The following is a 26,054-nucleotide window of genomic DNA, read 5'->3' as shown; positions in this document are numbered from 1 at the left end:
CTAATTGACTTATAAATAGGTGCCGTTATTTTAGCGCCTCATTACTTTCCACTTTCGATAGCTGTTTGGCCTTCAGAAGACCAGTTCCTGGGCTGTGTGGTCATTATATCAAGCAGATAAGCAAAAACTACCCGTAGATTGAATTCGATGTCAGTCAATATGGTCCAGCATGTATTCCCTGACAGATTCAAAGCAAGTACAATGGGAAGAACGCAATCCCGTAAATTATTCCATCAAGAGCAGCATCGGGCATGTTTGTGTAGATATATATTCTCATATGACTTCCGCGACAGAAGTTTGCACGGGTTATCAGACTGTAATGATCTCATTCGTTTCACCTTCAGTGCAGACTGTGTCTCGTCAATGTAAGGCTGCTAACGTTATTTGATCACAACCATCTTTCGGTACCCACAGTACATGCTCGTCCTAATATAACTTTGAAACATGTTCTGCGTTTTGTGTGAGCGTGATAATCTCGTTACACCAGCTTGGCTGAGCAGGTCGCCTATCTGTTGTGATCTTGTAGTAAGTTGGGGCAACTAACACGATGTTCTCTGTGGGTCATTAGATCAGACAAGATAGTTGTTTCACATCGCTACCTGACACCAATCCGGCGTTAAATCTGATGAGGTGGAGTAACACTGTTTTTATCACAGCCTGAACATCTGACGTTTTCTTCCAGATCCGTGCCTGGGTGTTGGCCCTGGGCTTCACGTTGGCGTTTGGGGCCATGTTCAGCAAGACGTGGAGGGTACACGCCATTTTCACCAACATCAAACTCAATAAGAAGGTAAACTTCCCCTTTGTTGTTTATCTGATTAGCACCAAACAGGCCATTAGTGCCAACGGTTCATGTACCACCAAGCCCGTTGAGCGTCATTGCATAAAAGTTTGCCAATCAAGCGTAAGAAACGTATAACTGATGGTGGTATTTATTTCAATCAAGGCCGTCGGATTGACTTACATGACAGAAAGCATGTGATCGGTAACCTGTTGAGTCGGGGAATCACATTACGTACTTCCTGATACAAGCATGCCGTGGCTGAATCTAGTTTAAACATTGTATATTGACATAACACAATAGAACGCGACGAAAAGTATCCCGTCTGCAGATCCCATCCCTTGGTATATCAAGACAATGGCATCACTGAAATTGACATTGACTAGATACAACGCGCAGGGAAACTAACATTTAACTATCTGATGGCTATAGCTTAATTTAGCTGAGGTATTGACTACATAATAATTGCGTTATCTGTGGCAACATTTATCAGTGAAACGGTGATATGAAAATTTAACGGTATAAGTTATGATTATTGGAAACATTTGGATGCTACGATGTGTTACTGAGCAGACATATTATATTGAACTTTCGTATAATTGCCAAGAGAATTTTGCTTTTAAATTCGGTAGAAATCTTGATACTTTTCTTTTGAACATAAAATCTTGTTTAAATATGGTCTCTATTTCTTCTGCTTGTATTTTAACACGTCACATTGATTGTCGGTGCAGTTATCCGAGAATTCATACGAACATTCTGATTTTGGTCAAATAATAGAGATAACACTGTAGATTCATGATAGTTATTTATTTCTTTACTTTGAACTTAGAAACCTCAAAAGCAAACCAATTTGAATACCTATATCTCAGACTATGTGTCATCATCGCTGTGACTAGGCGTTACGAATATGTTTTCTATTATTTCAAAGTTGTTCTTTTCATCGAAAATACCCATTAGAGAGTCCATGTCAGAAAAGCACTGTACAATATACTTCTGGATTAAAGGCTTTGGACTGAAATCAACATGTGTATATACATATCTATTCTGATGAAACCGTTACCTTATCGATCAGTTTTATTCAGAACAGGTGTTTTATTGGTTTACCCTTTACTCAAAGAGCAACCGTGGACTGTTTTAAGATTACGTTTTCGATTTCAGCTTTAAACAAATCGCTCTCCATGCCTGTTTCACTAAAGGAAATCATGTTGTCCCACAATTCTTCATTCTCTCTGGCTTGGATTGCACATAGGAAGATTTGAAACAGAGCTTCTATGACTAGTTTCGCCTAATGGACTCGCATTAATGTGATTATTAAACAGACAAAACATTACTAATAAAATAATAAGGCGTCCTTATGTCTGCTATTCTTTATCAGTGACTACTCATACAAACTCAGAGAAGTCACTTTCAATTTGGTAACCTGACATTCACAGTGACCATGGAAGCACTAGAAGTATGCTTTACACTGTCCAGATGTGTGTACCAATGTACCACCTATATAAGTGCATTAAGTATTTACGTTTTCATGAGAACAGAATATTATTCTGGGTTATACAAGTAAACGTGTACTAAGCATGTCATTTGCTTACAAAAACCTTGCATATCACCCTTCCATATCGGAGTTCATGCAGAGATTTCATCTTGGCATACGGTGTCTTCAACTGCCATGCCTTCGTGTCACGCACAGAGTCAAAGACAAAAATCGATATAGGTTACGTATTTTATCAGTCTCACCACTTGAACCAAACCGAACCAGCAGATGAGGATTTTATGCTGTGCTTAATGTTATATTCAGATTCAACATTATGAAAAGCACATGGCTCCGTGTGCCAGTTTGGTGGAGCCGAACGTCTTCTGTATGCCGTGAATGCGGAAGTACAAGTGTTATATGCCGGTTGCTTGTTGGGGATTTATTGACATGTAAAATTGAAATAGCCCCAAGCTGTTTTATTACTTTGTTTTCAAAACATTTGTTTCAAGTGTAAGCTCGACTAGGATATTGAAATAATAAAATCGAAATTGCGTTATGATTAATATTGGTTTTTAAGAAATGTTCATTCTCCATTCGGATTAGACTTTCTGGTGAAAATCACCATGGCTCTGATGGCCCGGATGCATGTCAATGTGTTGCGTGTTTTATTGAACAGTGTATTATGAATGGGTCTGAGTAAAGACACTTTAACTTGAAGGCAATACTGATCATTTCCGGTCCAAAACTTTCTTTCCTATTTTCTCAATATAACATTTATTGATAATTGTTGAAGCACAGCAGCAAATTGCATCTGTTGTTCACATGCGCAAATCATTAGGGCTGCTTAAAATGGATTGGAAGCAAATAACAAGTCATTATTTTCTTCATGACAATCTTGACATAAAATGTCAATAACTGTAGTATTTTAGAATTATTACGTTTAATAACAATCAGTAGTAGATGAGCGAGACCCAAAACACATTCATCTACCAAAACGAAGGCCTCGATGGCGCTCAAGTTGTTTGAAACTTTAAAGCTTTAAAAGCATGTACATATCTCACAACAGATATCCTAAGTGGAAGGTAATAGTCTTCAGAGCAATTGATTATAAACACTTAAATATGAAATCAGAGTCTACAAGCACATTACCAGTTTCGGTCTCACCCTACCAGCCCTGCATCAGCGTTCTGCCACCGTTCTGCCAGCGTTCTACTGGCCTTGGCTTCAGGTCCTTCCCAGGCTTATAGAAAGGTTTACAGTAACGATCAAGGACTTATATATGGGCTGTTATTCTGAAATTGTGTGCTTCGGGGCCTGCCTCTATGCCGGCGCCGGAACGATTGTGTCAGTATCAAAGTGTTGTAAGACTGTTGATGTCAAATCCGTGATTTTCCGCTATGTCGACCATATTAGATTTTACACTTAATTGTGTTGCATCCTTATCGCCTGCGGTTATCGGACTTTGGTATTTCACACCTCTTTCCATTTTGGGAAGCGATGTTATAAATATCAATAAAGTCATTAGGCGAGTCGGCACAGCTCTTGTTCCGCCGAAGAACCATGCCCCGCCATAGCGTTGAGCAATGTCCGTTATGCTATGGAATGAAGCTCAGCATTTACCATCAAAGTACCAGTCTTCAATGCTTAGTGTACCATCAACGATGTGACAACAATAGATAGTGATGGGTGGCGGGACTCATCAATAATCTCAATGCTCTCTCATTGTAAGAAGTCACCCATGTTTGTCACCCCATTACTGGCAACAACGACGGGCAGTTGTGAATAAGACGCCTCTTTAGCCTCACAGAAACCAGATGACTTGGCCGATTGTCACATATTCCAAAGAGACCTTGTCAGTTTATTCCCTTCAAAATGAACTGCGTTATTTACCAGCAGGCGGTTGGTTTGCCAAGTGATTTTAGGGAACTCGTCTTGGTGACGTGTTATGTTCAGTACCCAAAATGAGGGTAATATACGAATCCCATTCCGTCCCTCGAGTTGCTGTCTGTATATTGGTAAAAGCGACGTAAAACCGTCGAAGTGGAATGGTGAAGTTAAGAAAGGCGGATAGCTCTTAATAAATGCTGTTTGATCCAGGGAATGCTGGATCAATGAGTAATGAGATGTGTCCATGAGGAATATTAATGTTATTTCTCCGTAAAGTAAGAATACCGTGTAATATACCGTGACTGGCTGGTATTTCTGGGGTTGTAAATTATATTATCTGAAGAATCAAAGTGATTTATACCCCTTGTCCTCTTCAGCTGAGCTCTGAGTGATGGATCACGTGACTGACCACACTCCTGGATTGGGTAGTTCCTGGCCCTCACGGAGCAATCGACAAACACTTTTTAATTTGATAAGCTAATTAATCTCTGGTATATTGATCGCAAAGATGAAATAGACAAACTGCTATATATAGCCCTTCCGAGGAATGGTAAGCGATGCGATATGATCCCACAATGACCGTGAACGATTAAAGGGGAAACGTTCCCCACAGGAACCAGAAGAAACGGTAATTCTTAAAACTCTGGTTTAACGGTAACCTACAAAACTGATGTTTGAAGTTACAATATTCCAATTCTTCATCTTCTTTGGACTTTTTTTTTGAAGAACTGCGTCAAAAGGAAGAACTGCGCGATCACAAAGCTACGCCGGATATTGAAAGGATGCTGGGATTCATTCGCTTCCGGTCATCCAATTAAGTCATTACTTGTGGCTGGATAAGGAGAGATAGCCAGCCTGTGGCCACGATTCTGAAATAGTAGTTCCTCGTTAAACAACAATGTAACCTTAAATACATATCCAGGTCACGCGGAAAATGACGACCCACTTGGAAAATAGGGCATAATTTTAGAAAGGCGCGGTGACCGGAGAAGGTTTGGTGGGGGGTAATGGAATAGGGAGGGTTTCTAATATGGCATCTTCCACTCAACACGACCACTTAGCACTTCTCATTTCCCTGCTGGAGCATCCATGCGACACGTATGTTGTTAAGGGACATTAGACCTCTAAGGATGCTCTAACGTAAGCTCTGCTCGCCATGTGTTGGTTATTGTACAGTAACACTACATGTTTAAGAAGTCCGGATTCAATTCCGTGAGTGATGTATGAATCATAGCTTCAGACAGAATGATGATATTCACCAGAGAACATGATAACCCAGATAACATCGTTAATTCCTCCAACTCAAAAGAATTACGTCGGAGCGTCGTATGAACACAAATTCGGAAACCCGTCGTTTCGTGTGCCAGTTTGGTGTAAAGTGATCGGCGTTCCCCACGTCGTATTTCATGGAGTTCTACCGCTTCCCGAGCGCCCACATAGAAATTGGAATTACAGCACGCCATTGCTTCAATAACTGTGTGAATATGATAATTCAATTTCGTGAATCTCACGTTACAAGGAAAAACATTTTATGACATGTTTCAAATCTGCATTAGCAGCACTTCAAACGTGTGCATCAAAGATGGTCAATGGAATAGGCGTACAATAGGCATACATGAAGTCATTAAACTATAGATTATGCCAGTATGGGTATCGAGGTCTGCTATTTCACACGGCTTAATAACGCTTTCTTATAGTAAACGGAATTCCATGTTTGAATTTCGACCATGCTGAGTTTAAGTCAAAGATATTTACGGCCTGATCAATCTTGTATAAAGAAGGCATTAGAGAATGTTAGCGGGATAATGCGGAGAAAATGGGTGTTTTAGTGTTCTGCCTGTGCGGGTTGTCTAGACGCGGCACCGTGAAGTTAGTTTACAACGATGTGGTTTACACATCACAAGTTCACTATGCAATAACATAAACTATTGGGTTTTTTTGTCACTGATGAGGATTGAGGTGTCATTTTTGTTGGTTCCGTGCGATCTGAGTGCTTTATAATAAAGAGTTAGCTACTTGTGCATGCTATTGGAACGCCTCTGTGTATGAATGACCTTCACGTTTTATAGATATGTTGTATGTACAACAAAGATATGTTCAAGATTGACACTAACGGTACACGGTTGTCCAATATGTTTAATCGGTTAAACGAATAGGTGGTGACTGACATTTTTTGACCTACTGAAACCGTTAGAATATTTTGTTTTCCACAAAGAAGTGGAGTCGGTCAGATAAGTACGTAATATAATTTGATGGAGAATGTTGAACAACTTGTCAGCCAAGTGTTTTTTATTTATTAATACCAAGTATTGTTATCATCTAAGCGTCGTTTTCTGCATTCCTTTAAGAGCTTTTTGTGTTGTTTTCTTTGTGTGTATTTGTGGGTTTGTTTTGTTTTGTTTGTTTTTTTGTTGTTGTACTGGTTTGGGTTTTTTTAGGGGGGGTAGTGGGGCGGGCGTTGTATGGGTTGTATGTAGAGATGTACTTGAAGATTTGAAATTCTTTAAATGTTTTACTTTTTGTTCAGCATGTCACAAACATGTTTTCGAAGAAGTACGCGTACCACGGGTAAATCTGTCATTCAGCAAGAAATCCGTACATGCATTTACTTGATTCTTGAAATAGCTCCCGATTATCAGGATGAATGTTAGCATTTATAAGGATTATTTACCTGGTATCTTGGCACGTTCAGAGGCTGATATTAGAACCCGATATCTATAAACACAAGGCAGTAAAAAATTCCAAATTGTAATTATAAATCTCCTTATTCGTGTTGTATTCGAATAACTGATGATATAGCTTTGTGCAAGTGACTCGTATCGTAATGGCCGATTTGAATTAAATAGCGATCTTATTCCCAAATTGTCTACCGAGGGCACATATTTGGGAATTATTTATAATCCCTGGGTAAAGTGAGTGTGTGGTTTATGCCATTTATAACAGGAGTTGCCCGTATGACAGTGTGCAAATGTATTCCGGGAGGAACGCCCTATGTGGGGTAGCTCATAGATATTTTATACTTTAGTGAAACCTCAGGTATGCAGCTTACAAACCAAAGAGCATAATCAGAGAGACTCTGGAACCAGGAACGGCTACTGGTTTCGGGACTTCAGAGGGATGGGTAGAACCTGTGACCTTGTGGCCCCAGCCATAATGCAGCAACTTATCATCTTGTCACTGAGTCGTGGTTTGCCTGAGCCAAACCAATTATATACTTCTGGTTCCAAAATTGCAGCACGTCAATTTGGGCATTCCTGGTTATCAAACCAACGTGACTCGTCGAGAATATGCTTATGTACTTAATGGTTTGGACATTAAGTTAGAAGTTAAAATATTTTTTATGGGTTTAAATCCAACCGTACCCATTAAATGAGAAATGCCGTCTCCATATTACGTTCCTGAGTTTCCCAAGGTTGATGTTTATGTCCCCAGGTGATCAAGGACTACAAGCTGTTTCTGATCGTGTGTGTGTTGGTGCTTCTGGATGCTGTCATTCTGGTGGCCTGGCAGGTGTACGACCCCATACAGAGGGCCGAGAAAAACCTGGCCCCTGAGGTAAGATGGCGGGAGTTGGTGGTGGATGTTTGTGCTGCTAGTTTCCTAAAGAAGGCCGAAAATACCTGGCTTCGGGGTAAGGTTCTAAGTGAATGAGTTGGGTTTTACGCCGCTTTTAGCAGTATTCCAGCAATGTCACGGCTTCACACATTGTACCAAATTGTTGGTGGTGGACGTTGGTGCAACATGATGCTGCCAATCTACAGATGTGCAACCCCAAACATTGGATAGGAAGGATGTACACGTTAAGCGTTTTATCCTGGCACAGGTGTACGACCCTGTCCAACCCGGGGAAGTATTTCTAATTGGTTGTTTCCAGTGTGTGGCACAGCCTGCATGGCATGGTATATTGAATATGGTTTATCAGTATCTGTGAAACATATACTGAGGGAGATGAGGACAAGCTTTATGGATGAACTACTTCTTTATTCAGGAGATGCGACGTCTCGATACAGATTCTTGTATCGCTGTCTCATACTATCCAATTTCTAAACATGCCTCTCAAAGAAGATAGGTTTGACAACCTCACCCTCGCCTTTGCCACTCACTACATTATACTATATATTATATATATTATACTGAGTGGCAAAGGTGAGATTGTCAAACGTGAGCTTCATGTTGACCCGAGCTGTGGCATCGAACCCGGAATGATGAACACATGCTTTTACCACGCTGTTGATGCTTTGACCCAACGACAGCCGTTCCAGTGCTTTTCTTCGTTGATGTCAATTTCAGGCACACCGAGTATTAAATCTAATACTGAAACAGACATCCATTTAAACGCTGGCATGTAGAGCTGCGCTTGCTCACTAAATAGCCCCCGACTTCACCCTCCACGACAGCAACAACCACGGCGGTAGACTATAATGACAGTGATGGATTTAAACAGTTATATATACTGTCGTTATTTCACTATAATTACAACTAAGTGTTAAACTCGCATTTCAGCGTTCACGTGTTTACCCACACAGGTACAGCCAATTCACTTTGCGATGAAACTTCAAATGGGTTTAAATAGAAAATGAGCAATCTAGGAAATGAAAATACAATAAGAGCATGTCTTAGCTGTCGTAGACGATGAAGGTATTACGCGGGAAGTCTCAACCCGGCTGTTACGGAGGACGCCGTGGGTTATACAGGCAGAGATGGCGCCGCTGGGAGAGGTGAGATCGTCTTGTGTTCCCTGGTACCCTCCCGGAATACAGCCTCAGATTCAATTACCTCTTAGTCTCCATCACACTTGCACCTCCACCACCAATAGCTTGAGCTAAGTCTGATGTTCCTGCTCCCATGTCAGCGCTGAGACAACCCATCGTGCGGGACACAATACTTCAGCGGCTTCTTGGGGTAGGGATCTCAGTCAGGGGGTTGGAGGCACGTCTTGGTAATACCTTGTTACCGCTTAACGTTTATGCGATATAAACTAGAAATTGGTGAACGAGATTTGGTTTGAATTAGTTTTGTCGTCCTATTCCAATGTGATCGTGTTTGTAGAACTCGATAGATTTTTCAGTAATGTAACGCTTATGGCCTCTTTCAAAGTGTCACGTATTTTCGAGAAATTCAACGTTTCGTAAAATACGAAATGTCCAAGGAAACACGAACATAGGTCATTGCCTCTTCTAACACATTTTGATCTTAAATGTAAATAGTATTGTCTGTTGTGGAAAGATGTGTGTAAATAGATAATTCATTGATGTTACTCTTGCCAAATAACGATAACCTTTTCACAACTGAAACACAACCTGTGGGCGCTGAATGCATGGGTTGCATTTTATGATATTGGATTTTCCACGACGTTGTGAAATACATGGGCTGTTTGATAAGCTGCTGGAAGCCTGCTTCTAATGACTTTCCTTTTTTCTCATTTAGGTTTACGAGGACTACAGTGTTACTCCTGTTTTAGAATATTGCAAGAGTGAATTTATGGAGATCTGGTTGGGATCCATTTATGCATATAAAGGCCTCCTCCTTGTAAGTGGACGCACACGCACACACATGCGCACGAGCGCGCACACACGCACATGGACAGAGTTTGTGTGTTTTGAGAGTAGTTTCAAACGGCATGTCATTTCTATTTGATTGTATCAGCTAATGTAGGAGGGCAGCCTAAATTGAGAAAGGTCATAGACGTGTAATACAAAGTCACAATCCAAATATCATAATAGGCGTACAGAACATTGAATGTATACCAGATTATATGTGACTTTAAAGGAACATGTTCGTCTACTCTGATTTTCTAAGGCAAATATTACGTATCGTGTTTTGACACAATTTCATAGAGTTAATCAAGCGCTTTGATCCTGGACACAGACTTGTCACATTTCACCACCATACACAAATGCTTGTAGAAACTGTAAAAAAACAACAAAATTTAAGCAGTTTTCCTTTTATGAATACAAACAATATAGAGAAACATGGAAACGATATTCCAGTTTTGAGGTAATGAATCGAAATACATGTTGTTGAGTTTGTTGTATGCATATTAACATTTCGGTATGAATTTCTTTCCCAGGTATTTGGTTGTTTTCTGGCGTGGGAAACTCGACACGTGAGCATCCCTGCATTGAACGACTCCAAGTACATCGGCATGAGCGTGTACAACGTGGTCATTATGTGCGTGTGCGGGGGTGCTGTGTCTTTCCTCATCAAGGACCAGCCCAATTCCTCCTTCATCATCATCAGCCTCTGTATCCTGTTCTGTACAACAATCACACTGTGCCTTGTGTTTATGCCAAAGGTAGGTACACAAACAGGCTACGTCTCAGTATTGGAGGGAGTGAGTGAGTTTAGTTTTACGCCTCACTCAGCAATATTCCAGCTATATGGCGGCACTCTGTAAATTGTCGAGTCCGGACCAGACAATCTAGTGATCAACAGCATGAGCATCGATCTACGCAACTGGGATACGATGACTTGTGTCAGCCAAGTCAGTTAACCTAACCACCGGATCTCGTTAGTCGCCTCAACGACTAGCATGGGTTACTGAAGACCAATTCCGACCCGGATCTTCTCTGGTAGTATTGGAGCTCTGGAAACCTGACTTATCATAATATGTTTACAGTAGTGAGTAAGTGAGTTTAGTTTAGTGTTACGCCGCTTTTAGCAATATCACAGCGGGGCACACCAGAAATGGGCTTCATACATGTGCCCATATGGGGAATCAAACCCAGGTTTCGGCGTGACGAGCTAATGCCTTAACCATAGGCTACCCCACCGCGCCTGTTTACAGTTTGTCGTTGTGAAATGAAATTGATAGTTTGACCCTAAGGTTAATCATAATTATAAGCGCCTTCATCCTTTCCGATTTCAGAACAAGTCAGTATGAGCTGTTGTATACATGATAAGCTAACATTATTTCCTGACAATGACAAAGGTTTTCTTTTCAAAAATACTAGTATTCAACCTGCATTGTTTCCTTATGTCATAGCCGCCATATAGCTGGAATATTGCTAAGTGCGGCGTAACTAATCTCACTCACTCACTCCTTATGTCTTACTAGTACATGTATGTAGGCTCAATCATTTCCCATCTGACAGGTGGACGTGTTTCTGTGTGATACGAAGCCACCATCTTGCTTCCAGGTACGAGTTGTACATAGGAACAGTGTGCAAAATACTTTCCAAATTTTGCTAGCCAGTTGGGCAAGATAGGCCTGAAAGTTACTAGCCCACAAAATAATTCACTAGCCCGAAATGCAAATGTAGAAACTAAGCCAAAGATTACAAAAAGGTAAATTACCATCAACAAATGACCCCATGAAATTTCACTAGCTGGTCTGGATTTACTGGCTCGACTGGATTTTTTCTATCCACGGGCTAATGGGCCAGTGGCTATTTCGCGCACTGCATAGGAAGATTGACATTTTACCCCTGACAATTAAATAGTTCCTGGTGATAATCTTATCCATCTTTGTTTTCATAACACGTACTATATTAATTACCCCCGACTTTCAAATTGTTTCTTAGTCACAACCTTAAACCTCGTTGTTTTCATAGGACGTATGGAAGACAGCATTATTTCCCCTCTGACTTTAAACAGTGTTTCCTCCTCCAAAACTTAAACCTGGTTGTTTTCAGAGGACGCATACAAGACATCATCACTTCCCCTCTGACTGGAAACATTGTTTACAAGAGACAATCATAAACATCGTTGTTTTCATGGGGCATATAAAAGACTGCATTATTTCCCTTCGGACTTCCAACATTCTTTCCTCGTGATAATCCTGTCTCGTTAGTTTCAGGAAACATGCATCAGGACCCATTTTTCCTCGCAACAATATTATTCCTTGTTGGGTTTTTTATAATGGCAATGTTACGCCGTTTCTTTACAAAGAGTTCAAAGATTACATTACTGTCATGACACGCTGCCAAGGATTCTTAATTATCTCCTCTGGCAGTGAAATAAACAGTATCGTAAAGAGACGTTACATCGTTGTCGATAGCAAACGTACATTGCATCGATTGTTAAGGAATCATGTGTACTGAATAATGTTCTTGAAGGGGTTTTGACATGCCTAAAAGTAATTGTCAGGGACAGTGATTCCATATCCATGGGACGGAATAACAATGTTTTATTGTCTAGTTAAGTATCATGAGTGCACCACGTGTGTAGTTTCACGGAGTCGTACCATGGCAAGTGTCTTAGATAGCTAACCTAACAACACAGACGAACTGCCAAGCCTAATTCCTTCAGATGTTCAGACTAATGGATGGTCATGACACCGTCACTGGAACCCATATGGACCTGTGACCTATACCGTCACGGCCTATATATACCATGTCTATTGTACTGACACTTCATGTATGTAAACCATCACATATAAAGATGGCGATGTCTACTGTTATTATGTTCTGCCCGGACTAAGTAACCATCACTGCCGTCAGTGACAAGTGCTTCCACTTAATATACTCCCTGGTCGTCATTTCAAACCAATACATGCCAACAAGTCAGAAATGGAAAACAGCAATAAATTGTTTGGTTTTAGGAAAATACAACTTGCGTGTCACCATAAAATATGTCGAGGAGGGGTTGACAGCTAAATTGCAACCAGGCACGATGTCCTGAAGCGAGGCTAAAGGGGGACAGTATGTCGCTTGTGTAGAGGTAATGACAATGTATGTCAAGCATCTTTGTGGGGACACGGGGCACTTATACTGTATTGCTGTCATGTGCTGCATCGTTTGACCTTTCGTTGATAGCAGCTCATGTCGACTTCCAATCAGGATATAGCTCCTGTGACGACCGCGTGAACATATACCACTCGACATGTGCGAGGGATATCCACAGCGTCCTTGTGGTGAAGGAGTGTTTCAGACAGGAGATGTTGCGGTTGAACTAACGTAGTTTCCACGTCATTCCGTGCCTAAGGGCTGACACCTCCATCACCCGATGCTGTATCATCATATTGTTCATGCCTCTGATTCATAGCCAGGAATTTGGTCAATCAGAACGTACGATTGAAGCAAGTGAAGCTGGCGCTGTGTTTGATAATTGTACACAATTATACACAAGATATACACCTACCATCAGGTGATTTAAGTCGAGGTGAGGTGAGGTGAAATTGGGTTTAACGTCGTGCTTGAGAATATTTCGCTCATATGACGACGTGCATCCGTGTGTATGTGTATGTGTGGCTGCTTGTACTAGCCCAGACTGAAGCTGGTTTTATAGTGCTAGCCCACTGAGATACCATGCCGCAGTGAAGCATGAATACCCCACTCAGACACATTATACTGACTCCGACCCGACCAGTCCTTGTTGTACCCATTAATGCCGAGCGCCAGGCAGGGACCAACAAGTACCATATTTTAACGTCTTTTGGTATGACGCGGTCGGGGATCGAACCCGCGATCTTCCGCTCTCCGGGCGGACGCTCTAACAACTACACCACGGAGGCGGTGCTTTAAGTGGAGGAATTACTCAGATATATTATAATGTAGTTATTCTACCTCCGGAATCAACAAATTCTCGTGATTTCTGTATAACTTACGACACAGAGACCTCGAATGATTGGATATGTGTTAACCCCAACCGATAATTTGTTAATCGATCTAAACTCACTCACGCGACCAACCCACACGCATTAACTTTCTTGGGAACCAGACTCACTCACGCATTAACTCTTTGTGGAAATAGCTCACTTACGCATTAACTTTCTTGGGAACCAAACTCACTCACGCATTAACTCTTTGTGGAAATAGCTCACTTACGCATTAACTTTCTTGCCAAACTCACTCACGCATTAACTCTTTGTGGAAATAGCTCACTTACGCATTAACTTTCTTGGGATCCAAACTCACTCACGCATTAACTCTTTGTGGAAATAGCTCACTTACGCATTAACTTTCTTGGGAACCAAACTCACTCACGCATTAACTCTTTGTGGAAATAGCTCACTTACGCATTAACTTTCTTGGGAACCAAACTCACTCACGCATTAACTCTTTGTGGAAATAGCTCACTTACGCATTAACTTTCTTGGGAACCAAACTCACTCACGCATTAACTCTTTGTGGAAATAGCTCACTTACGCATTAACTTTCTTGGGATCCAAACTTACTCACGCATTAACTTTCTTGGGAACCAAACTCACGCATTAACTTTCAAGGAACAAACTAACGCATTAACTTTCTAGGGAAGCAAACTCGCTCACGCATTAACTTTCTAGGGAACCAAACTCGCTCACGAATTAACTTTCTAGGGAATAAGACCATAATACTATGAGCTTACATCTTAATCTTCCCCATGCACAGGTCTAATAAATCCGTATGTCTCGAACATTTTCTGTGATTTCGCTAAGTATGTTTTGTGATTGTAATCTTATTGTAAGTCCTCACAACCCCTTTTACTGGCGAGCCATTGTCCGTTTTATTTTATTTTGTGTTATTAGGTATGGATATATATCTCTTTATGGTAACATACTAGTTTTCAACAACATATGTGATACTTTAGTTATTTTAAACTTATTTGATGACAGGATTTTATAGTAAATACACGTATATATCGTGTATACATAACTTTTCCAGTCACGATATGGCTCAAATGCTGCCGATATGACTTTAAATTTTAACTCACTCACTATAGTATCATCTATATGAACATGGCTGTTTTAGTGCTGCCCAGCCTGCTTTCCTTTGGATGCACATTGTAATTACACAGTATAACGAACCTTCATGATCCAGCCCTATTCTTCTGTTCAGTTTTCTGTTGGCTAAAACCAGACCGAACTAATACCGTCTCATAATAGGCGCTTTCAAAGAGTCATTATCATGTAACATTTTTTCACATATTGATCAAATAACTTAATGAATTATGAATGATGTTTCTGAAATATTGTCAATTTTGTGAGGACAGAGATCTGACCTACTTAGTCACGTAATAGCAATGGCTCTTGACATTCATTTTTTTAATGTCACTAACTAGGGCCCTGTCATGTATCACGTGGTATCTGCCATTTCCTCACGTGCAGGACTGTCACGATAGAGCTTTTCTTGTTCAGCCAAAATAGTTCTTTTCTTCAATTATCGGAATTTTTGACAAGAAAATTTTCAATTTTCAAGGATGTTAATTTTCTTTTCAATAGCAATCATCGCGTTACTGCCAACAAGTAAACTAGCAATTTCCACTTATTATGAAACACGTTCTAATCTTTAAGTCAGTAATATCTGTTTTTCCTTTTAAAAATACATGAGGACATTGAGCTCACAGCGAGTGTGTTTAAGTGAGCTGGTATTTGGGATTGAGTTGTCAGCATTTCACACCATTCGTCCTGTCGTTCATCCGTCTGTCTGTTAACATGTCCGTCACTAAGAAACGTTTTACTTCGCCCACGAACTATTTCGGACAAGTTCTTAGTGATTAGGACCCGTGAAGATCCGGGTTGGATTTGATTTTCACTAACCCATGCTTGTCGTAAGAGGCGACTAACGGCATCGGGTGGTCAGGCTCGCTGACTTGGTTGACACATGTCATCGGTTTCCAATTGCGTAAATGGATGTTCATGTAACTGATCAATGGATTGTCTGGTCCATACTCGATTATTTTCAGACCGCCGCCATATAGCTGGGATATTGCTGAGTGTGGCGTAAAACTAAACTCACTCACTCATTCTAGTACATCTATGTTGGGCTCAATCATTTCCCATCTGACAGGTGAACGTGTTTCTGTGTGATACTAAACCACCATCTCGTCCACCAACAACCACGCAATTGCGCCCTCGTTTGTGATGAAATACATTTTGGTTATAACGTAGGACAGCTTTATGGCGTCCTAATGGCGAGGATTGTTCATCAGGGACTGATACACAGCTTGTAAAGTTTCCCACCCTACACACATAAGACCGTCATAAGGTCCGTTCACCTTACATTATTTATAGTTTGGTGAGATTCAGCTCCTAGCAAGACAAATTGACAAACCCACATGACCGCACTGGACTTGACGGAATATCAGCGTCAGGTCATAAAACGACTTGAGTATAATGGGAGGGCCCGTCACCGTTAACCATGTCTCGACCAGCTGTTTTTACAGTCTCTCGACTGTAGAGTTCAACTAAAGTAATACACAAGGGTACTTACGTTGTGTATATAGGTGGGCCTGGAGGTTCTGTGTGGCTGAAACTTCCTCATGGTAAATATCAACGAGGAAGCTATGGAGCATAAAGCACCATTACATACTTGATACTGAAAACCTCGTATAACATATTTCATGAAGTGTTTGCAAAATTTATGTCCTGGGTAGTTGCACTCATCATTGCCGCGGAAGCATTTAAAAGATTACCTTTACCGGAGAGAAATGTGATGTTTACTGAAGACATGATTGATCAGGTAATATACTGGATGGTCTACTGGAATATTTATCCACAAACTAACTAAATAGAGACCACATGCGCGTTTTGAGTGCTGGATCTCAAACATATCTAACATGGTATACAGATATTAGATATAGTAATACGGCAACAAATACATATGAGAGAAGATACAAAAATATATCATATATACATAATACAAAATGTTTTAGCTGAGTAGCTAAGGTTTAATGTGATATTCAAAGCAGGTTTTGGTAGAAAAATATACATCATGTTGAGAAGAGACATTTTTGGCAGAATTAAAAAGTTGCACATTGTAAGTGAATAAAGTGAGTGAGTATAGTTTTACGCCCGCATTTAGCAATATTCCACCTGAAATGGGCATCACACATTGTAGCCATGTGGGAAATGTAACTCGGGTCTTCGGCGTGATGAGTGAACGTTTTCAACCACGTGGTTACCCCACCGCCCCGTGAATAAATGGACTCTGACATCACCATACAACTGTGATGAAATAGCTTTCCAACTTTGTCATTGTCTTCAGTGTACAGATCTGAGCCTCGATTTTCGAAGCTCTCTTAGCGCTAAGATAGTCGTAAGTTAATGTTAATGTATGGCACTTACGACTATCTTAGTGCTAAGAGAGCTTCGAAAATCGGGGCCCTGGATCGGGGCTAAGACTTTATTAAGTCTGTGTTAAGATGTGGGATCACTTTAGCTCTAAGGTTATTTCGTACAACACTGCATCTACCTTACGTGCGGTAACTGCCCGTATACACGTATATGCTTGTGTTGTTACAGTGTAACACTATGTATGTGATGTTGCAGTGTGTGTATGTTGATGTATGTGTTGCAGATGATTACACTACGGCGGAACCCCAAGGGTAACGACACGCGTGTTCGAGCAACGCTGAAGAAGACGTCCAAGAAAGACGCCACAGATAGTAGCGAACTCCAGCTGAAAATTAGAACTATAGGAGATGAAAATAGGAAATTAAGAGAGATTTTAGCTCAGGTAAGTACAGTAGTGATACATACACTGTAATACATGTTTTAAAAATGTGCATTGGAACTTCACTTCCAGTAACCTTGCATGTTCAGTGCCACTTAGTTATAAGGGAACTGAGATCTCAAAACCTCACGCCTGACCTTATGTACGCTGATCCTTTGTTCAGTAATGACATTTTTTTGTGGAATGACAAAAATGAATATAGTTATGTTCTTGAATGTTGATTTTGCTCTATACAGACAAACATGTATCATTAACACTGCCAAATGTGTTTGTTGTTCATGTGTTCCGAAGGCTTTCTTAATTGGGGAAATGATGAGGTTATACATTTTCAAAGCTGTGTTGACATATCGTTTCTCAATGAAAAAACCCACACTCGAACAAGAATAAAGTTCAAACTTGTTAGTAATGACTTCACTGATCCCATACACTTTACAATCCGGTTACTTACAGATAGAAACACATAAATATTAATATTTAGCACTAATATGATCTCGATATATTTTGTATCAGCACATGAGGAATGCATAATCTAGTTCGACGCTAAATTGTTATTCGAACGGAGATGGTGTTTGTAGTTGCTGTATGTTCTGGTTGTGATGGTGTTGCAGCGAGCCTCCGAGGTAGAGCATATACTGGAGCAGCTGGGTGAGGAAGCGTCAACCTACGACCTGGGCATCAGATCCGCCGTGCACAAGAAGGTGCTGGAGCTCAGGGTCTCGGATGTCTCGCCCAGCAAAATATCTCGTTGTGAGTACCCATGTTCCTTGAAATGACCGGAATTTGGAGTTCCGCACCAGAATCCTCTGGTTGTAGAGTCCGTCGTCCTTCCGTCGTGTGCTGCCTGCCCTTCTCTATCATCATCTCACAGTCTTCTGTGCGTTGCACCATCTGCCAAACGTCTATCGTCGTCGCATCCCTTCTAGTTTCTAAGATATAATATTGATCTTTCTTAGTTCATCTTCAACGTAGCCTCTTACCCTTCTCACGTTGTCTGTTCCCCTTCTACTGTCATCCGATCTCCTTCGGTCGTCTTCCGTTCCCCTTCTACCGTCTGTTTCGTTTCTGCAGTATGTGGACACGTGATGACCTGGGTTAGAATAGGTCTTCCATACCCATGAGTGACTGAGTGAGTGAGTTTAGTTTTACGCCGCACTCAGCAATATTCCAGCTATATGGCGGCTGTCTGTAAATAATCGAGTATGGACCAGACAATCCTGTGATCAACAGCATGAGCATCAATCTGCGCAATTGAGAACCGATGACATGTGTCAACCAAGCCAGCGAGCCTGACCACCCGGTCTCATTAGTCGCCTCTTACGACAAGCAATGGTTAGTGAAGATCAATATTCCAACCCGGACCTTCACGGGTTTCCATACCCCATGCTTTTCGAAAGAACCGACTAACTGGATTTTGTCGTCAGGCTCGCTGACTAGGTTGATGTATGTCATTGTGTCCCAACTGCGTAGATCGATGCTCATGAGGTCAGTCACTGGATTGTCTGGTCCAGCCACTACTATTCACAGACTGCCGTCATGAAGTTGAGGTTTCGTTTAGCAACAAACAAGCAGCCATCCGTTTCCGTTCTTCCGCCGTCTGTTCCCAGTTTACTGTCGTCTGTTCCCTGTCAAGTGTAGTTCGTTCCCCTTCTCCTGTACACTCTTTACACCGCACACATCACAATAAAACCTTCAGTTAACCGCCCCCTGTGGACAGAAGTACCGCCCCAGGTTTTCTTTCACAGTACACAGCTGTCTTCATCCCCATCCACAATACATGAACTTTACACGTATATAACCACTGCTAATCTCAGAATGATGCATCATTAATGTTCAAATGTCCCGTTAGCTTCCAGTGCCTCCGAGGCTGACTGCACCTCCACGTACTCCGAGGTCAGCGGTACCACGAGTCTGTGGGCCGACTCTCCGCCCTTGGCCAGGACGTCCAAAGTCCGATTACTCACTGACAGGCTTCGACCAGAGGTTATAGAACTAGCGGATCTCAGGTAGGTCCATGCTGTGTCACACAGATCACTGCTCCAGGCGCCGTTCAACGAAGCTATGTTGCCAGTACAACCTTGAACCCATGTTCCAGACAGGAGTCACCGTTAACATGTCGCAAGAACCGCTTTAAGGAATGGGGTCCTTGTTGATAAAGTTTCCCTGGTATTGTCTCTATTTCAACATAACACTACCCATAACCTACAGTAGCCAACTGGTTAAAGTGTTGTCAAGCCGAATGCCAGGACTGTTCCAATCGTGATATTGATGGAAGTTTTGTTTAAAGCGGGATAAAACCTTAATCAATATGAACGTGTAACTAGGCCCCAGGTTTGTTAAAGTGATATGCACCCTTCGACAACACTAATTATGCAACAGAGTAGTCAACAGGCGGCACTCCCTTTTCTCAAAAAACAGTTTTGAAAGTCATTGCCCAAGATCCGTTTTGTGAAACGGAGCCCCTATCTTTAAATTTACTGCACGCGGATACTCTTTGTTCTTAACTCCTGGGGCAGAATGAGTTCAATTTGGAACAGGCAACGTCAAGAACGAAAAGGTTTTGAAAGCATTAATACCCTGCAGGTTGTGCGACATCAGACCTTAAGATGATGGTCAGGCCGTTGACCAATGTCCCTGGTACATGGTTGTCCTAAATGGCCCTTCGTGCTGCTGTGATGTTAATTAGAGCTTCATTATATTCCATCATGCCAAGGTGGCATAAAACTCACATAAAACAGAAAACGATCCCCAGAGATGAATTCTCATTATAATCACTTTTCTGTTGCTAAGAAATAAGGGTCTGACTTCACGCACCTGCAACGTGCTATCTCCAGCCGAGGAGGAAGATGACGATGATGATCCGTTCGGGGGAGTCTATCTGGGACCTCCTGAAATAGACATACCTAAACCTAAAGTTAATTTTGATAGGTAAGTTTTGTTTTGCCATTGATTTTGTTGATATTCTTTCATTACCTACAAAACAAGACATGCTGAGAAAAATATCTCAGGGCGAAAATATATCATATGCGGGGTAAGAAGAGTTAGAGCGAGCGAGATTCATATCACGTTTCCTACGTAGTCAGGCGTTTTTTGCTACATGAAAAACTACTGTTTCTCGCTTCACACGTGTTGTTCCCAAATCCCATCATCGCATCGATTTTTCTACAGCAAAAAAACGAGAGGCAAAGACGTTTTCTTTCACATGTTAATCGAATGTTAATCATCGGTCTATTTGCAGCATGCCTGATAGAATAGCAAAGGAAGAGCATCCAACAGTAGAAAGCAGAGTTCGCCCTTCCTGCTCCAGGCTGCGTGCGGACTCGGACGTTTCCTCGGAGACCGATCAGGATCGCAGTGAGCCAATCAGCGTTCCCAGCCTACAAGGTCTGCGCATGTGCAAGCGAACCGTATTTCCGATCTTGACTTTTTGTCACTAACATTATGGCCGTGTAAGATAGTGCTGAAAAGACAATGTTATTTTTTCGCAGGAATCATTGTAAAAATAACACTGTACCTCCATGCCCTATCGTAAACTGCCTGCACTAACAATCTCCAATGGAATGAATGTCTGTAACGACTAGTATTGGAGTATCTCCTAACTCGTGGTATATGTGTGTTGTGTGCATGATGGTCTTACAATGGTTATCGTGTGTCGTAGCATATACTAGATACTAATACATTCGTGTTGAAATTTTAAATGAAACTTTAAATATTGAACACAACATGAAAATTATTCCTGTTTTTAAAAACAATTCTTTCTAAATGTCATATAAAATGAATTATCAAAATGAACAAATCCAAATGATCAACGTTTGTTTTAAGACATTTTTCAATGACACAGACAGATAATTTAGATATATAATTAAAAAGTCAAGACTATTTGCCATAATGTGATGGCGCACGCCGTGGAAAGCTAATACAGTCTGGAGAGACGAACGCCCGATGTCCTAAACGTGTTTTCTTAGGGATGAGGATGAGGGATGGAATAGGGACTTGCTGACAGAGCTCCTTATTAAGATGAAGCTGTTCGGGTGTGACCTATGACGTTGTGCCCAGCTATGTAGACAGGATTGTGGTCAGGAGTTCCTTTAGATCTTGGCACGAGTTAGGCGAGAAATATCGCCCATAGATGTTACAGGTCACGGACGCACCTTCCAGGGTATATCTTACTCTTAATTACGTTTGTCTAGTTAATTACATCGATGTCGCGCTAACGTCACTCGGCAGGCAAATCTCTTTGTTTGAGTAGACCGACTCAGCCCTGGCAGAAACGGGCCATTAATCACACACGCTGCGTGTAATGGAATTATGACAATATCGCCGTAGCCGTAAAGTGGTCGCACGCGTAGTAATCGACCGGAAAATGGTCGTAATTGTCGTGAGATAGATTAAAGCCAAGCGAGACATCGGCGGGAACAAAACAAGACAAATATGTGAAATGCCGGCCAGAAAGAGGTCGATTTGATCCTTCAGTCCCTTTAAGTCTTCAAAGAGGGCATTATTACTCTTCATGATCAGTGATTCGAAAATATATCCACTAACAGTAATAGACTCTTCATTTTTGTAAAATCATCCTATTGAAACACAGACGCCCGCCCCAGATTGCTCTTGGCGAAACATAAGGCTTCAGTGTTGAATGTGATTCTCTACTTGACGCAACAGGATTATCAGTTGACTAATTGTCGCTGATGCAACTCTCACGACATCCTTCGACTCACTTTCAACCTCTGTGCAACATGTAGTGCGATTGAGGGAAGCAATATTGTTAACATCAACCAACAACCTGCTCTGTATTTTGTTCACGAAGCTGTTATTTTTGAATCGATACTTCTTCATACAAAGCCATCTGACCTCAGATATAATTACGGTTCTTTCATCGTTGAACATTTGAATAGAAATCTAATTTTCTTCGTCTCAAACGAAAATAAATGCTGCACGTTACGTTGCTGGTTTCTGATAGTGACAAATCATCGTGAATAATTGGTTGATGATACATGTAAAACTGGGCTCTATCTCAGATAGCAGAATGCGCTTAGAAACACGTAAAGAATAAAGTGGAATGTTTGATTGGGTGTATTTAATAAATATGTATATTACACCGATGAAAGGAACTCAGCAACAATTTATATACGTGCAAGCAACACATGCATAACTCTCCAACTTTAACATTCAATATAGATCTCGCACATATTTCAATATCCACATCAAACTCGTCGTATCCATATCCATCATCATACTCCCTAACTTGAAACCTCTTCAATCCGGAGTGTAATATATCCGGTTTAAGGGGGTTCATATACCCGTTTGCCTTATACGTCGGCATGCTAGTATCTGATTTCTGTGTTTCAGACTGAATGCAATTGGGAACGATTTGTATGTGTGTGGTTTGACATAAATCATATAACTCATTCATTAACTCTGTGGACATGTATTTCCTATGCTGCTTTGTGAATTATGCATGGTCACGTGATTTACCATTTCAGCATGTAATGTAGGTATGTAAATATCTTAATTTAGCTAGAACCTTACATATAGCTGTCTGACTGAAAGTAATTCCTAGGAAACCATTCAGGTAGCCATCTCCACATGTTCATTCTTTTCGACTTGGCTTCCGGTCTGATGAAGTAATTCTGCTAATTTCAACACTAAAGAATTCAATTAGTCCAATGCACCTTAACCATATATTGTAACGAACAGGTGTTTCAGATCCAGATTCGTCAAAACTCGAAAAATGTTACTATTCCAAAATCCTGCGGTTTGTTGGATTATTTAGCAAATGTTATGTTATGGGAATATATTTCTGATTTTAAAACTATGTCTCATAGGGGTGTTCATTCAGGGGTGTTTCAGAAACCTCAGAATATCGCTACATCAGCAGATGTCCTTTTGTAAGAAATATAGTACATGTTAGATTCAGAGGGTGCATTATTTGTGATTGATTCTCTTTTATCAAAATATGCAGTAAGCATTGAAAGATTATTATATATACAAGAACTATTGACGGCATTCAGACAGTCCAGTATGAGTGCATTTTAAAAGCCTCTAGTATTCTGACAATATGTTTCCTGGCCATTGTAACGGGATAGATTTACACTGATGGAAAATGAAAACTTCTTTCAAAAAATATCAAATTTATATTACTTCTCTTTAGACTTCTCTTGAGATGAATCCACTAGAAGGGTGCTTTCAGTATTTTGTCATTTCGACAAAAATCTCATACTAATGAAATTAAACACTCCACTCTGAGTCTTTGTGTCCAGTCAGGGTTTTAACGTGACATGTGAGAGTACTAAGCATGATGATACCAATCTGTTCTGTCTTTGCTTTTGGGTGTAGGTCAACCTGTCTCATGTCTGGCATTATTGGGAAATTTGACATTTGGATTCGTCGTCGAAAATGCTTAATGCGAGACGGTTAGCCCGCATTCCCAACAGCAAGGACGTCTTTATTAACTCTACTAACACGACGCAGCCTTCAGATGTCCTCGATCTTGCCACACAAGTCACCGCGCGAACAGCAGTGTCCAGTTTAATGCCGAACCCCTGTCTGCCTAACTGTGGTCATAATCATTATTATACGTACATAGATGGCTTCCATGCCACCAAGGCCACTTATCCATCATGCCTCGGTTGTTATCGAAAGGTTTGTTAACGCTAAGTGTCAACGTGCATCAGTGAATCACGCTGTCATACTTTTCTAATGTAAATGTTTATTATCAAAAACTTCTGAAAACCAACGATAGCATACTGGCAGATATTAGGTTTTGGTTTGGGTGTTTGGTGATGTTTAAATGTGTTCATTCCAACCATCAATTGCAACATACCCTCAAAATTTACCAACCATAACGAACAACTGTTACATTGCTTTGCTTTCTATGAGGTCCCACTCATCCAAAATACCTTTCGCGTAAATATGTTTCGAAATGTTATCAGAGATTTTACCGGATTAATATTCACAACAAATATTGATATCACTAAACTTCCTCTGATAGTATGTTTTATTCAACTATTTTCCATAGAATAAGTAACAATATATGAACTCAAGTGGCACTGTGCTCAGCAGTGCAGATTATATTGACAGCATGGTGTGTGGCAAGGTCGATCAACATCCCCTCTTCCATTTCACTAACATAACTAACGCCTTGGTTGTTTCAGAGAATGATGACGATGTCGACCCGACCAGGTCGCTGCTTTCATAGTATGCATGTTTGGCGGTATGTTTTGTCGGGCTATGCTCGTCCTGAACTAACACTTGCTCTTACATCGCTCCTGTCCCACTAACATACTCCCACCCTACTAACAAAACACTGTTGTTGGTCCTGCATTGAGATCAGTCTTCATAGTCATGCATCGACATCAGTCTTCATAGTCATTCATTGACATAACTCGTCATAGTCATGCATAGGCAATTCAGATAAGATTGTTTAGTTTGTAGATCAGGCATCTAAAGCTTAAACGGCGTAATATTTCTAGTTTAAAATGTGTGCTTTATTTAGATATAGATAGAATTTTCCTATTAACTGTTCTGATGATATTCTTCTAATTACAGGTAAGTCTGTAAGTATATGTTAGACTATGTAACCATTTCGGTGTGATAACTTCTACTTGAGCATGCGTTATTGTGTCGTTGCATGAGATGTGTCAAATGTTTAAAATCCACTAATATTTTTTAACAATAAACAGGTATAACAGCGCGCCTTTCAACAGCGAAATTAGGACGCGGAAGGCGCCACAGTGCCCCGTGCAATATTTGGCCTATCACTGAGGCTACAGAAGAGACAGAGAGTGAGTCGGAAAATAGTCCGCAAGAAAACATAGTGCAAAATGACTGCAAGAAAGCCCCATTATGTGTGAGAGCGATGGACAGGCTCTGGGCCAAACCTAAACTCACTCGACAGCTGTCCCCTCACAGAGTGACGTTTCAGTGTGACGTTCTGGAAGACATTTGAGGGTTGTGAATAAATTGTGTGGTCAGAAAAAACGGAAATATACCTTCATCCGACATGGACGGTTTCAGGTGCGCGTTTTAGTGTCATCGTCGTGTGGATTCTTGTGATCATGGAAAACGGAAACATCAAATTGAGTTTATGAGAAGCAACGACTGAGCACACCGTATAATGGTATATTCTTCCCTACACTCAGCATGATTGTGGCAATAAATAATGCACGCTCCAAATGTGCGTATATGTGGGCATAAGTGGACTACGCATGCGCATCGAGCATTCACACATCATCACGAGGCACGGACGAGGCAGCCAATAGTTGACGATCATTTTATTTTCCGCTCTAGATCTGGGATTCAAATTGATATTTGATTGGCTGTTGTTATGGTGACGTTTAATTTATGCAAGTTGATTGACATGTGTTCCAGCATTTCTAACGTAAGGACAAGATGCCTTTTGGTGACATCACTATCTGTCTGTAGACCGGCCCTGGCCAGTAGGAACTACATGTCTTTGTTTTTTTTAATTGCTATAAAAGTTTTTACTCTAAATGGTTTTGTTTGTAATTGACATGTACAGGATATATGTTTGTTAACATGAAAC

General features: G+C 40.9%; 1 protein-coding gene across 1 annotated transcript in view; it reads left to right on the top strand.

The window, feature by feature from the left end:
• LOC124270502 (gamma-aminobutyric acid type B receptor subunit 2-like) overlaps nucleotides 1–25,293 on the top strand; it is a 164,393-nt gene extending 139,100 nt beyond the window's left edge. The window contains exons 13-23 of the mRNA XM_046705517.1: nucleotides 683–790; nucleotides 7,572–7,694; nucleotides 9,567–9,668; nucleotides 10,210–10,434; nucleotides 17,357–17,515; nucleotides 18,121–18,259; nucleotides 19,359–19,515; nucleotides 20,300–20,437; nucleotides 20,748–20,893; nucleotides 24,664–24,722; nucleotides 25,192–25,293. Coding sequence (XP_046561473.1) covers nucleotides 683–790; nucleotides 7,572–7,694; nucleotides 9,567–9,668; nucleotides 10,210–10,434; nucleotides 17,357–17,515; nucleotides 18,121–18,259; nucleotides 19,359–19,515; nucleotides 20,300–20,437; nucleotides 20,748–20,893; nucleotides 24,664–24,707 — 1,341 coding nt within the window. The 3' untranslated portion in view covers nucleotides 24,708–24,722; nucleotides 25,192–25,293. The remainder of the gene's footprint in view (nucleotides 1–682; nucleotides 791–7,571; nucleotides 7,695–9,566; nucleotides 9,669–10,209; nucleotides 10,435–17,356; nucleotides 17,516–18,120; nucleotides 18,260–19,358; nucleotides 19,516–20,299; nucleotides 20,438–20,747; nucleotides 20,894–24,663; nucleotides 24,723–25,191) is intronic.
• The last annotated feature ends 761 nt before the right edge of the window (nucleotides 25,294–26,054 follow it).

This window comes from Haliotis rubra, unplaced genomic scaffold, assembly GCF_003918875.1.
Source record: "Haliotis rubra isolate DU_JTF1 unplaced genomic scaffold, ASM391887v1 Scf152, whole genome shotgun sequence".
Taxonomy (NCBI): Eukaryota; Metazoa; Mollusca; class Gastropoda; order Lepetellida; family Haliotidae; genus Haliotis; species Haliotis rubra.
This window is presented reverse-complemented; position numbering and strand designations above follow the sequence as displayed.